Source organism: Biomphalaria glabrata, chromosome 7, assembly GCF_947242115.1.
Source record: "Biomphalaria glabrata chromosome 7, xgBioGlab47.1, whole genome shotgun sequence".
NCBI lineage: Eukaryota > Metazoa > Mollusca > Gastropoda > Planorbidae > Biomphalaria > Biomphalaria glabrata.
This window is the reverse complement of record NC_074717.1, coordinates 43,514,883-43,529,477: the sequence shown is the minus strand read 5'-3', so window position 1 is coordinate 43,529,477 and position 14,595 is coordinate 43,514,883. Positions and strand designations below refer to the sequence as shown.

General features: G+C 40.7%; 1 protein-coding gene across 6 annotated transcripts in view; it reads left to right on the top strand.

Moving 5' to 3' along the window:
• The window catches only part of LOC106076280 (pleckstrin homology domain-containing family G member 4B-like), a 129,257-nt gene that overhangs the window by 32,921 nt on the left and 81,741 nt on the right, over nucleotides 1–14,595 (top strand). The window contains exon 1 of one of the 6 annotated variants that reach the window (XM_056034853.1): nucleotides 1,039–1,223. The exons of 3 other annotated variants lie outside the window; for them this stretch is intronic. Coding sequence is in view for 1 of the 3 variants with exons in the window: in XM_056034852.1 (XP_055890827.1) it covers nucleotides 14,397–14,468 (72 nt within the window). In the remaining 2 variants the exon portion in view is untranslated. 2 more of the 6 variants (XM_056034852.1, XM_056034855.1) reach the window with 2 other exon arrangements.

The window sequence follows — 14,595 nt, the reverse complement described above, 5'->3', positions numbered from 1 at the left end:
GGTCTCTACATTCGATCTACCATCTACTCCACCCTTCTAGTTGACGTGTTGATCTAGTAACTTGGCCTCTACATTCGATCTACCATCTACTCCACCCTTCTAGTTGACGGGTTGATTTAGTTAACTTGGAATCTACATTCGATCTACCACCTACTCCACCCTTCTAGTTGACGGGTTGATCTAGTAACTTGGCCTCTACATTCGATCTACCACCTACTCCACCCTTTTAGTTGACAGGCTGATCAAGTAACTTGGCCTCTACATTCGATCTACCATCTACTCCACCCTTCTAGTTGACGGGTTGATCTAGTAACATGGCCTCTACATTCGATCTACCACCTACTCCACCCTTTTAGTTGACAGGTTGATCTAGTAACTTGGCCTCTACATTCGATCTACCACCTACTCCACCCTTCTAGTTGACGGGTTGATCTAGTAACTTGGCCTCTACATTCGATCTACCACCTACTCCACCCTTCTAGTTGACGGGTTGATCTAGTAACTTGGCCTCTACATTCGATCTACCACCTACTCCACCCTTCTAGTTGACGGGTTGATCTAGTAACTTGGTCTCTACATTCAATCTACCACCTACTCCACCCTTCTAGTTGACGGGTTGATCTAGTAACTTGACATCTAGTTCTACTCTCAATCCGCCTTCAACATTTGATCCTTCATAAAACTTGTTAGATCGGAGACGCTCATGTTTCCTTTTCCCCGTTTCGACCCTGGCCACTAGTCACTCTCACACTTCTCGTCTGTTGTGCACCTCTGCACAGGGCACCCCTCTCTCCCCCACTTGCACAACTCTTGGTTTCAAACTGTCCCTAAAGGGTGGGGGGAGAGAGGGTTCTGTCACCGTGACGTGTCAGTTGTCCCTCCCTGTGTCTCCACTTCTTTGTCCTTTAGCCACTTGCCAAGGGAGAGTAGCCGGCCTTGCGAGGAGGGCACGAGTTAGCGGCCTTGATTTTGAGGGGGGGGGTGGCTACTCGGTAACAGTGGTTTCCCCTTGCTGTCGCCGCGTTCGTTGCTGTCTTGTAATCTGCGACTGTTGGGGCCCAGTCCTAGTTGTAGATTATATTTCTTTTGCCTTTATCTACTGGAGACACTGTGTTTTCATTGGAGGTCCGGGATATTTTTAGACTTGAGTCACATCATCTTCAAGTAGTTCAGCACTGATTGGATCTCGAGCCTTGCTTCCTCTGAATGGAATACGTTTACACGTGAGTTGAAGTTTTGGTTGAGTTAACTCTTTCTCTCCGTTATTTTCCCACGTTTTGAAGGACTTTTTCATTTGGTTCATTACTATTTTAATCCCCTGTTATGATTAAGCTTCAATAACTGTTGATTGTTATCAGAAAATGTTTTATTTTGGTATAGAAGGAAAGGGGAATGCAAGCTCTTTTTATATAACACAGTCAAATGTATAAAATTAAACAATTTAATGGGGTCAAATCAACGATGGTATCGTCGATTAGGAGAGAAAGAATTACAATATGCAGTAGATATAGATCATAGATGTCTATACAATTATATAGATCTAGGACGTAGACCTACTTCATGATAAAGTCACATGATTTGTCTGACACTTAGATTAATCTACATCCCCCCTGGTTATTATAATACTAAGTCCTCACTATTTTGCGTGGCTTAACTGTAAAACGCTTGGCTTCCGTAAAGAGGGGTCCCTGGTTCAAATCTCGGGGAAGACTGATTTTTGAATTTCGGATTGTTTGGGGCGCTCTAAGTCCACCCCCACCCCCCAACTTGACATTAGTTGTGAAAAATAAAGGCGGTTGATCGTTGAGCTGACCAGATGACATTGTGGGCCTCTGATTCGCTTTGAGGGGGGAAAAAAGTAGGCTACATCACCCTTTGGGTCAGGATTTTGTGATTTTACCATCACAAAAGAGATACAAGACACCGATAACAAAGACAAACAGACACAAACACTCTTTTGTTCCCCTGGCAATCAAATCATGAAATAGAAACAATTTGATATAAACTTTTCACATGTAAACTATGAGTGAGTCTGGTGTGAATGTACACTTTTTTTTTCTAGTTACAATGTTTTGTCTGGTGTAATGCACAAATTGTAAGACAAATTTCCTTACGGACAATAAAGATTATTATTATTATTAAGGGGAAATCGTATCAGCAGTGCTACACAAAACTAATAGCTGCTTTACCCATGTCTTGGACCCTAATCAATAATTAGACCCTAATAGTTATAATAGTGTCTGCTTGAAATGTTCCTTTAATGTGAATTTGACTAGCAGTTTAAAATGTTTTTTTCTGAACAGTTGTGTTTGACATTCTCTTAGCCTGTCCAGTCCACCCGTTACCGTGAAACGTAGACTGACCACTGCCTTGATTTCGTTACGACCACAGTGACCTCACAAGACCTGGCCATCAATCAGGCTTAGGGTGATAGACATTTGCTCGATGCTTTGGGTGCTTGAGGCTAATGGCCGTAGCGGATGACCTCTGGTGACCCCGATGAGGTGTGGGTGGAGAGAGAGACAGGGAAAGAGAGAGAGAGAGACAGAGAGAGAGAGAGAGACAGAGAAAGAGAGAGAGAAAGAGAGACAGAGAGAGAGACAGAGAGAGAGAGAGAGAGACAGAGAGAGAGAGAGAGAGACAGAGAGAGAGAGAGACACAGAGAGAGAGAGAGAGACAGAGAGAGAGACAGAGAGAGAGAGAGACAGAGAGAGAGAGAGAGACACAGAGAGAGAGAGACAGAGAGAGAGAGACACACACACACACAGAGAGAGAGAGAGACAGGGAAAGAGAGAGAGAGAGAGACAGAGAGAGAGACACACAGAGAGAGAGAGAGACAGAGAGAGAGAGAGAGACAGAGAGAGAGAGAGAGAGACACAGAGAGAGAGAGAGACAGAGAGAGAGAGAGAGACAGAGAGTGTAGTTGGGATTTGTTTCAAAACACAGTGTGATTGGTTTAGGTGGAGAATAAGTGCTTTATATATTTAAATCTTACTTGGATGTGTGTGTGTGTGTGTATTAGTGACGAGGTGTTTATAGCTATCCATCTATCCATCCATCCATCCATCTATCAATTTATATCTCTAAACGTGCTAGTGATATGCGTATAGTTCAAAGCAGTGGCGTAGCAAGGTACGCGTGGGCCCGGGTTCAATAATATGTTGTGTGACAAAGAAATCCAGTAGTTTGCCTGTATCAGTACTTTTACTAAAACACATTCCAATGCAAATTCATGATCATAGCTGACCGAACCATTGAAGACTGAAGACCATGTTTGAGTACTGTTTAGAACAGTGAACATAGTGCGCACGCGGCTGCTTTTAATGAAACAAAAGTGGGCCTACCTGAAGGCTATTGCACTGTCCGCTCCTATTGAAAAAACCATCCTTGCCTTGGCATGGTAAGTAATTTCAAGAATGATGGTGATATTTTATTACTTTTATTTGTTCAGTCAGTCCAGCAGACTTCCGGTTCTCACAAATACGAAAAGCTACAAATGACAAATGTCTTTGGGTAGTTCTTCATCGGAGTTCACAAAACATTGTCAGAACATAATGCAAAGTTAATAAATTTTAATTTTCTTGGATTGCTGTCAACCATGATAGAGAAAAAATGGCACAGATTGGATCTCCTTTAGTATTTTTGCTAAAGTTGCATTGCCCAACAAGTCTGTTATCTCGTATTGAATCTGTGGGTCGAGGTTAAAGGCTTGCGTTTTTGTTTCCTTTAAAATGTATGTACTGCTAAGACATTGTCGTTGTTACTTGTGTCACCAAAACGATTCTCTTCGCGATGACCACGAAATGAAAGGTTAAAACTCACATTCACCCTGCGATGAATTACTTTGTCACCGTCTTCAATGTGCTCCTTGTTTGCATCATCCCCCCGTTCTCAGTCGTTCATTGTGTCTGTATGTTTGGTAAGCTTGTTAATGAAGTGAAGTCATTAGTAGGCCTATCCTTTTTTTGACGATACGGTTGGAAAACAAACAACATTGGTGCTGTGTCAGCGTATAAACCCGAGACCATCGAGGCCATCCGAACGACTGTCCAGTGCACATACTAGACGACAAAGCAGCCATTTAAGTGAAAGACACTTTTCCGTGATAAATGTAATTATCGCTCATCCTTAATTTTTTTGTTATAAACCTCCTCGCCAATTCAGTCACGATAAGTAGCTAAAAAAGGTCAACACCTTTAACGATTCCCAAAGTAGCAAACAGAATAGGATATTTCTTTTGTTTGATTAAAATCTAATTTTGAGTCTAAATCGAGATTTCTGGTCATAGAAAAATGAAAAAAACAACAACAAACAACTTTACTTTAAAAAAAAAAGCAGAAGTTAATAGGCCTACTATCAACGGTTAAATGAACATAAAAGAAAAAAAACAAAAGAAAGAATGGGAGTGTGGGAACCAAACGTCACCACCAACGCCCCTGTCACCACATTACAATCAACCTGATTATAGCAATTCCTTACACTGACTCTAGGTCAAAACACGTGTAAATGTTTTGAAGTTTATATAACATTTGATATGACGTTCAGAATATATTAAGGAAACTTTTTAAATTTTTTATCCATTTTTTTTTTTTACAAAATTGCAGTGTATGGTAGGCCACTATTGGTCATGGGACCAGGCGATATGAAACCCCTTCGCGCCATGCAGTGTCGTATTTACAGTTGAAAAGGCCTTAAGCTATTTGAGATACGGGCCCTCCTGCCCCTATATAAGTCCAGATATTGTATGTTACTACTAAATATTTCCTAAGCTAGAGCCTATGTTGCATAGAGGTAATTCCGGCCCAGGCCCCCATGGTTGTTTCACCATCGGGTGTGGGCCCCTAAATGGTCGTGGGCCCGGGTTTATTGAACCCCTTCGCTCCATGGATTCTACGCCACTGGTTCAAAGAGTACGTAAGTCTATATGGTGTGTTTCCTTCCTTGAGGCAGGTGTTGGTCAGTGCATGTCTGTATTTCAATGTGCGTCTGTGTGTGTTTGTCAGTTAGTGCATGCGTGTGTGTGTGTGTGTTACTTCCTTTCTGGCGATATTGCTCAAAGCAAAGCCGCTGAGTCTCGGTTGGCAGTAAATGGATTGACACAGTCTTAGGTCCGTTGGCAGTGTATGGCTAGAGTACTGAATGAAGAGACAGTACTTTATGTCATCAACTGTGGGGGCTTGGTGAATTGATATCTCTCTTGGCAGTCCATTTCGATCTAACTAAACTTTAGTAGCCGATGGGTCAACTTGATATTTGACATTCAAAATCAATTATACTTTGTTGCTTTTTTTTGTGTCTTGGCTTCTGATACTGGTCAGTTAGTTCAGTGGCGGCGTGTGCGTGGCTGCCTGGTCAGTTAATATATAGTATATGATAAGTTGTGTGTTTACCTGGTGTGACGTTGCACAATACTTTGCCTAGTCAGTTACTGTAAGTAAGTAACGTTTTCCTTTCAGACCTTGTAGTCTACAAGGCAGATGATGTAAAGGTCATCTGTTTCTGTGGCCCACGGTTAACGAGGGTGTTATGTAGTTAGCACAACGATTAACCGCCTTTACTTTCCCCAAACTAATGTCAGGTACTCAGCACTAATGGACTCAAAAGATCCCGAATTTAAAAATTCCAGTCTTCAACAGGATTCGAACCCGGGACTCCCGGTTATGTGGGTGTGTATGTGTGTGCAACATAAAATTCACAGCATAGTAACATTGGAGGCGCTGTGGCTGAGCGGTAAAGCGCTTCTTAACAGGGAATCCCGGGTTCGAATCCTGGTGAAGACTGTGATTAGTAATTTCGTTGTGCTGGCCACATGACACCCTCATTAACCGTAGGCCACAGAAAAATATGACCTTTATATCATCTGCCCTATAGATCACAAGATCTGAAAGGGGAACTTTAATTTCAGTAACATTAAAGCAGTGCCTAGTAAAAGCAACATGATGTTAGATTTTTGAAATAACAAGTTTTTAATAGTCTCTGAGGTAATCTTTTATTTTGTTCAATTAGCTTCAGGTTGTTCAGTTAGCTTCAGGTTGTTCAATTAGCTATAGGTTGTTCAGTTAGCTTCAGGTTGTTCAGTTAGCTTCAGGTTGTTCAATTAGCTATAGGTTGTTCGGTTAGCTTCAGGTTGCTCAGTTAGCTTCAGGTTGTTCAATTAGCTATAGGTTGTTCAGTTAGCTTCAGGTTGTTCAATTAGCTTCAGGTTGTTCAGTTAGCTTCAGGTTGTTCAGTTAGCTTCAGGTTGTTAAGTTAGCTTCAGGTTGTTCAATTAGCTATAGGTTGTTCAGTTAGCTTCAGGTTGTTCAATTAGCTTCAGGTTGTTCAATTAGCTTCAGGTTGTTCAGTTAGCTTCAGGTTGTTCAGTTAGCTTCAGGTTGTTAAGTTAGCTTCAGGTTGTTCAATTAGCTATAGGTTGTTCAGTTAGCTTCAGGTTGTTCAATTAGCTTCAGGTTGTTCAGTTAGCTTCAGGTTGTTCAGTTAGCTTCAGGCTGTTAAGTTAGCTTCAGGTTGTTCAATTAGCTTCAGGTTGTTAAGTTAGCTTCAGGTTGTTAAGTTAGCTTCAGGTTGTTAAGTTAGCTTCAGGTTGTTAAGTTAGCTTCAGGTTGTTCAGTTAGCTTCAGGTTGTTAAGTTAGCTTCAGGTTGTTAAGTTAGCTTCAGGTTGTTAAGTTAGCTTCAGGTTGTTAAGTTAGCTTCGGGTTGTTCAGTTAGCTTCAGGTTGTTCAATGAGCTTCAGGTTGTTAAGTTAGCTTCAGGTTGTTCAGTTAGCTTCAGGTTGTTAAGTTAGCTTCAGGTTGTTAAGTTAGCTTCAGGTTGTTAAGTTAGCTTCAGGTTGTTAAGTTAGCTTCAGGTTGTTCAGTTAGCTTCAGGTTGTTAAGTTAGCTTCAGGTTGTTCAGTTAGCTTCAGGTTGTTCAATTAGCTAGCTATAGGTTGTTCAGTTAGCTTCAGGTTGCTCAGTTAGCTTCAGGTTGTTCAATTAGCTTCAGGTTGTTCAGTTAGCTTCAGGTTGTTCAATTAGCTATAGGTTGTTCAATTAGCTTCAGGTTGTTCAGTTAGCTTCAGGTTGTTCAGTTAGCTTCAGGTTGTTCAGTTAGCTTCAGGCTGTTCAATTACCCCTTCACCACCTACTCGTCATTAAGCTACACTATTTACAGGTTATTTAATTAGCCGCTCACCAAATTGCCCAACACTGAGCGGAACAGGTAGAGAGAGAGAGAGGGAGAGAGAGAGAGAGAGAGAGAGGGAGAGAGAGATAGAGAGAGAGAGAGAGAGAGAGAGAAGGGGGGGGATAGTATGCTTAAGATCTCCCAACTTTTTTTTTTTTTAATTGTTGGATTCCTCGGCTTAATTAGTAGGCAATTAGCGGCAGGTGATATGTCAAGGCAACAAGAACGTGTCTCTGACAATGACATAGTAACGTTGACTTTGGTCCAAGGACAGACGAGACAGCATTGATGGGTGTGACCTTGTTGTTCCTAGACACTTGATCACATATCACTAGGCAGTAGTGGCATGTGCTGTTGTGATACCTGCTAGATGGTTCTCAGACACACGTGCATGCGTCGGTGGCGTGGTGACAAAATACACGTGCGGCCTGTTTTATACACATTCATAACAAAATGCAACTTAAGAAAGAATTCTTCTATATATTTGCCAAGGTCATTTGACTGCCAAAGGCGATCATTTTTGGCGAGCTTAAGGAGGGCGGCGAAACATTGAGTCTAGCTGCCAACTCCTCCCGGAAGCGCTTCAAAGACTTGCTCAGACGTCAATTTGCCTTCACTGTCATAGAGATCAGCTGGTAGTTAAGGGCTTTTGAAAGAGACAGCTGGAGAACTCTTTAAAACAGGATATGACAAAATGTGTAGGTCGAAATTGGTTCTGCGTAGTGATATACTGCACTCTTCCTTTTTATCTTCGTGAGGTCCTCAGAGGAAATAAAAAAAAAAAATTAATCCGCTATAAAAGTAGTTCAAACTTTAGACTTTATCTTTGCGCATTGGCATAAATCAAATTACGAAGCTCACACACAAATGTTTAGACTATCAGAGAAAGACAAGCTTACATAAATCTAATCTAAACATTTGTTCATCTTTTTTGGCTTCGATACTTTCTTTTGTTACTCTATGACTTTCATTGTCTGGACGTTAATGAATTGAAAGGCCAAAAGTTCAGAAACGAGTTCGTTGAAATGTTCATTTCATTTCCATGAACTTCAACTGAACAAACCCGCACCTTTCTTTGGCTGAGAAGTCAATAATAAAACTAACAACAACAACAAAAGGAGTCATCATTAAATAAAACTATAAATAAAACTTAAATTCTATTCCGTTTTTTGGCCAATGTGTGTGTAGAATTGCTAGTCTGGTTACAATCTGGATAAATGCCAGTAGTACTCGGTTGATACGGCGCTCTCCTTTGTTTCCCCCCAGATTCTAACCAAGGTCTTGGAGTCGGATATGGACTGCACGTTTGATATTAGAGCCTTATCTGGGGATGACGTCTGTGCACTTTTTTTCTCTCTCTACAACTAAAATTCTTTCAGCTCCTGGCTTGGGGGGGAATGTTATTGTAGACTTTTCACTTAAACCTCTGATGAATGGATTGGTCTAAGGGCGGGGGAGAGTAACAGGCCTTGGAGTAACACTTTTAAAAGCGCTGCTCCTCAGGTAGTACTTCTTCTCTTGCCGGAAGTTACTGTTTCACAATGTACGCGATTGGATGTTATTTTGATGAATGAAATTCTCTGATCATTTGTGTGTGTGTGTGTGTTAGCTGTGTCATCATTAAACAATTATTTATTTATCCTAGTCTAAGAGAAAGAAAACAAGGTTTATATCTTATGGTGAAAAACATCTACTCATCAGCAAGAAAAACATAGAAAATACTTAAAAAACAAACAAACAAGACAGCTTATATGAAGTGCTATTGTATCAATTCGTTTGGATCTGTCATGTAATGACATGTGTAACAGATCTAGACCAACAACAGTTGATCGGTGTGATTAATGCTATTTTCACCAATTGTTTTTGTTTAGCGCTATTCAATGCTCTTAGCTTTCTTATGCGCTATGATCCCATCACTTATCTGGACCAGTTGGTACAATGGAACACGGGGGGGGGGGGGGGGGGGGGCAAAGGAAAAAGAAAAGGATTCCTGGGTGGATTTTACCGTCATTGATTTTTAAAATCTCTTCCACAAATGTAAATGTAGTGTTTGGTTGCTGAATGGACTCTTTATGTTGTGTCTGTTGTATTTTATGTGTATGTTTCTGTTGTGTTGTCTGCATATGAGAAAAGAGTCCTTGTAATGACAACACATTTCCATAAGGATCACTAAAGCAGTCTTAGTCTTAGTCTTGGTCTTAGTCTTGGTCTTAGTCTTAGTCTTAGTCTTGGTCTTGGTCTTCTTGGTCTTGGTCTTGGTCTTGGTCTTCTTGGTCTTGGTCTTGGTCTTGGTCTTGGTCTTGGTCTTGGTCTTAGTCTTGGTCTTAGTCTTGGTCTTAGTCTTTAAAAAAAGGGATGGGGGGGGGGAGAGACGACCTGAATTGGAGCTTGTGGATCACGGCTCCTCAAGCCGACGTGCTAACCACTCTGCTAGTGAGGTACTTATGACTAGAGAACATTGTTTACCTCTAAAGGGGACTGATTCAGCTTATACCTCCACTCCAGTCAAGTACAATTTATTTCCCTTGTTTGAGATACCAAACAAAATAATTACCAATAGTTAATGAACATTTTTTTTAAAAATTGATTCTTGCGTTGTCAGGTAAAAGAAATAATTGTGCAAACATTTCAGCTTGATCCGAGATAATTGGGTGTGGGAGAAATAACGTGTACAAACTTTTTACCAGACAGACAGACAGACAGCGTGAGTAATAAAAAGAAAGATTAGGTAGCTGTAACTCTGAGCTAGGTTCTTATTGTATTTGTCCCTTTTGGAAAAGCTTTACCATAAATAGGATACCCCATCTTCTTCTCAACGGTTTCGCCTCTGTTTTTAATCCTTATTTATATTTTGAAATCATCGATCAAGTCACTTCTGTGCTGTTCACCTTGACCTGTCTTGTAAGACAATAAGACAGGATCAGACAGACACAGAGGCGCGTCTGGCCCATCTTACCACCATTACCTGCGGATATTTGGTCAAATTTTTCCCCCTTAATTTTAGACACAGTCGCTGGTTGACACCTGTAGAATGATATTTAATTCCAATGTACAAGACACAGTACATGATAAGGTTTGACTTTTTCTCTCTAAAATCTCAGTCCGTTAAAACGATTTATGGTCTCGTTGTCTTTTTGTAAGTTTACTTAATAATGAGAAGTAAGGGACCTAATCATGTCAGCGCAGCACTCAGTGTTACGTAAACTAGATCTGATTGCGTTTTGCTATCTCTATATCTCTTCCCTTCCCTCGTGTATTACGGTACAGTGTATATCTTTCTATGTTTGTTTTGCAACATTTGTTTAACGGAAATATGATGAAAAGACGCTCTAAGCTAACGTGAATAATTTAGTTTAAATTTGTAAATGTCAGCCGTGATATAGTTACACTCGGGCCATGGATCAAAAGTCTCGACTGTTCACTTGGAAACAACAATGTAAATATTTTTAACTTTTGCATGTTTTGACGCGTTTTATTTGGATCGGAAAAAGGATGCATTTTCTTTGAGATTTTAGATTGGGCTGTTGGCAGAGCTGGGCCTGATGAAATGCGGATGGCTGCCTGGTCGTGCGGTTTGCGCGCTGGACTGTCGTTCAGATTTATCGATGGTCCCGGGTTCAAACCCTGCCCGCTCCCATCCCCCGTCGTCCTGCGGGAGGTTTGGACTAGGAAGTAAACTATCTTCAACTCTGAAGGAACATCCGAAACATGTAAAACATTTTTTACAATGAGAGAATGTTCAAAGATTACTTTATTTCCTGCATGTGTAGATTTAGGTCTGTGATGTCCTGAGGATGTCTATGGTGACGTTTCAGATTCACCTGTCGTAAGCCACATCATCGCAATAGGTTCAAAGGAACCGAACCCATGCGGCTTTATTGGGAACTGTGATGTAGGTAAAGTTTCCAGGTGCCAGATAGTACCACGGGTCGGATATATCCCGCGGGTCGTAGTTTTTGGGCATCATTGTGATAAGTGAAACATGCTGATGATAAATACTAGTGACACTTGCACACAAGAGTTACATACAATTTCAGAAACCATAAGCACACACTGTTAAGTCATTTCTTAAGCTTGAACTACTTTGAATATTATGAGATAAAGTGGCCGTACTGTAGAATATTCTGAGGTTGGGTAATCCATCCTGGTTTTGTGGTCAGATGACTCTTTAAATAACTGGGCCCTGGACATCACTATTCTCTCGTATATTCTGTTGGCATTAGAAAACAACCACTCCGTCAGGTTAGATCTAGAGTTGCATTTTTAGGGAAAGGTACTTGAGAATTTTTTTTTTCTTAACTCGGAAATACAAAATGTCTCATCTATTATAGTTCGACTGTAAAACTATTTTATTTCCCAAATTAACGAGCCGAAACTAAGTCTCCCGTAGCACCCACCACTCACCTGCAATGATCAGACCGGTGTACCTTGATGAAATGTCTGTCCGTGTGTTAAGTTCGACCGATTTATCTTGATGATATCAAACTCTTCCAGCCATTGACATAAGCCACTCATTGGGTAAATCTACAAAATGATCTACATAGTACGTTAGATGGCTGTGTGTGCGTGGGTGTATCGTGTGTCTCTAGAGCAAGAGAGAGAGAAAGAGAGAGAGAGAGAGAGTCAGTTTTTACACTCCGACGGATGCAAACACAAAATAAAAGGCTTGAAAGCAGTGATCGCCTATCTAGTCTCGGTCTGGGGATCATATGTTTCCGACAGGCATGTCACCCGCAATAAATAGTCCAGGCCAAAGAAACTTAAGTTTCTGCAGCTTCTTTCTGCATTGTGGGCCACGTTACGATAGGCTGCATCTCGTCACGGTCAGCGTATGGTGGACATCACTTCTTAGATATTCTTTTAGTTTAGACTAGCTATTGCATTGTGTAACAACCAAGACATGACTTCACCTTGTACCCCTGTAGTACTTTTACTACTAACTATTACCTTTTGACTACCAAGTTTCGACAACGATATACAGTTATCATTCATTTACAAGGCAGACATCTTTAATGGTTTCCCTAAGCCTTACAGAGCAACATTCTATGCTAGGTTCTACCTTTGACAGTTTGAGAGACACTGCTGTACATATTAACAGTTTGAGAGACACTGCTGTACATATTGACAGTTTGAGAGACACTGCTGTACATATTGACAGTTTGAGAGACACTGCTGTACATATTGACAGTTTGAGAGACACTGCTGTACATATTGACAGTTTGAGAGACACTGCTGTACATATTGACAGGTTGAGAGACACTGCTGTACATATTGACAGTTTGAGAGACACTGCTGTACATATTGACAGTTTGAGAGACACTGCTGTACATATTGACAGTTTGAGAGACACTGCTGTACATATTGACAGTTTGAGAGACACTGCTGTACATATTGACAGGTTGAGAGACACTGCTGTACATATTGACAGTTTGAGAGACACTGCTGTACATATTGACAGTTTGAGAGACACTGCTGTACATATTGACAGTTTGAGAGACACTGCTGTACATATTGACAGTTTGAGAGACACTGCTGTACATATTGACAGTTTGAGAGACACTGCTGTACATATTGACAGTTTGAGAGACACTGCTGTACATACTGACAGTTTGAGAGACACTGCTGTACATACTGACAGTTTGAGAGACACTGCTGTACATATTGACAGTTTGAGAGACACTGCTGTACATATTGACAGTTTGAGAGACACTGCTGTACATATTGACAGTTTGAGAGACACTGCTGTACATATTGACAGTTTGAGAGACACTGCTGTACATATTGACAGTTTGAGAGACACTGCTGTACATATTGACAGTTTGAGAGGCACTGCTGTACATATTGACAGTTTGAGAGACACTGCTGTACATATTGACAGTTTGAGAGACACTGCTGTACATATTGACAGTTTGAGAGACACTGCTGTACATATTGACAGTTTGAGAGACACTGCTGTACATATTGACAGTTTGAGAGACACTGCTGTACATATTGACAGTTTGAGAGACACTGCTGTACATATTGACAGTTTGAGAGGCACTGCTGTACATATTGACAGTTTGAGAGACACTGCTGTACATATTGACAGTTTGAGAGACACTGCTGTACATATTGACAGTTTGAGAGACACTGCTGTACATATTGACAGTTTGAGAGACACTGCTGTACATATTGACAGTTTGAGAGACACTGCTGTACATATTGACAGTTTGAGAGACACTGCTGTACATATTGACAGTTTGAGAGACACTGCTGTACATATTGACAGTTTGAGAGACACTGCTGTACATATTGACAGTTTGAGAGACACTGCTGTACATATTGACAGTTTGAGAGACACTGCTGTACATATTGACAGTTTGAGAGACACTGCTGTACATATTGACAGTTTGAGAGACACTGCTGTACATATTGACAGTTTGAGAGACACTGCTGTACATATTGAGAGTTTGAGAGACACTGCTGTACATATTGACAGTTTGAGAGACACTGCTGTACATATTGAGAGTTTGAGAGACACTGCTGTACATATTGACAGTTTGAGAGACACTGCTGTACACATTGACAGTTTGAGAGACACTGCTGTACATATTGACAGTTTGAGAGACACTGCTGTACATATTGACAGTTTGAGAGACACTGCTGTACATATTGACAGTTTGAGAGACACTGCTGTACATATTGACAGTTTGAGAGACACTGCTGTACATATTGACAGTTTGAGAGACACTGCTGTACACATTGACAGTTTGAGAGACACTGCTGTACATATTGACAGTTTGAGAGACACTGCTGTACATATTGACAGTTTGAGAGACACTGCTGTACATATTGACAGTTTGAGAGACACGGCTGTACATATTGACAGTTTGAGAGACACTGCTGTACATATTGACAGTTTGAGAGACACTGCTGTACATATTGACAGTTTGAGAGACACTGCTGTACATATTGACAGTTTGAGAGACACTGCTGTACATATTGACAGTGATCAAGGTATTCACAAACACCATGCATAGTTGCACATCTACCCAAACATGTGTCGTACCTGTGATGATGGTCATGCACTGGTTACCGCCAACATTGGAGCCTTGCTACGGAACAGATAATAGCGTGTGAATTTTGAGAAGTTTGAAAATCGTTCATTCACTCGCCAGGATCGCCAGAGACTTCGTTTCATGTTATGTAGGCAGATTATTTCAATGTGATATGGAACTGATTCAGACAGTTTATGAAGTTTATGCATGAAGGTATTCACCTAAGAAAGTCAACATTGCGGTCACATATCTATCTACATTATGCAGTGAGTCTTTTAACATACAAATGTAAGAATGTTGTTCTTTTCATTCTAACATTCTCTTCTGGTGTTAAGACTGATTTTATATAGTGATGTAGTGATATTATTGGTGATGTTTTTATAGTTTTTAACA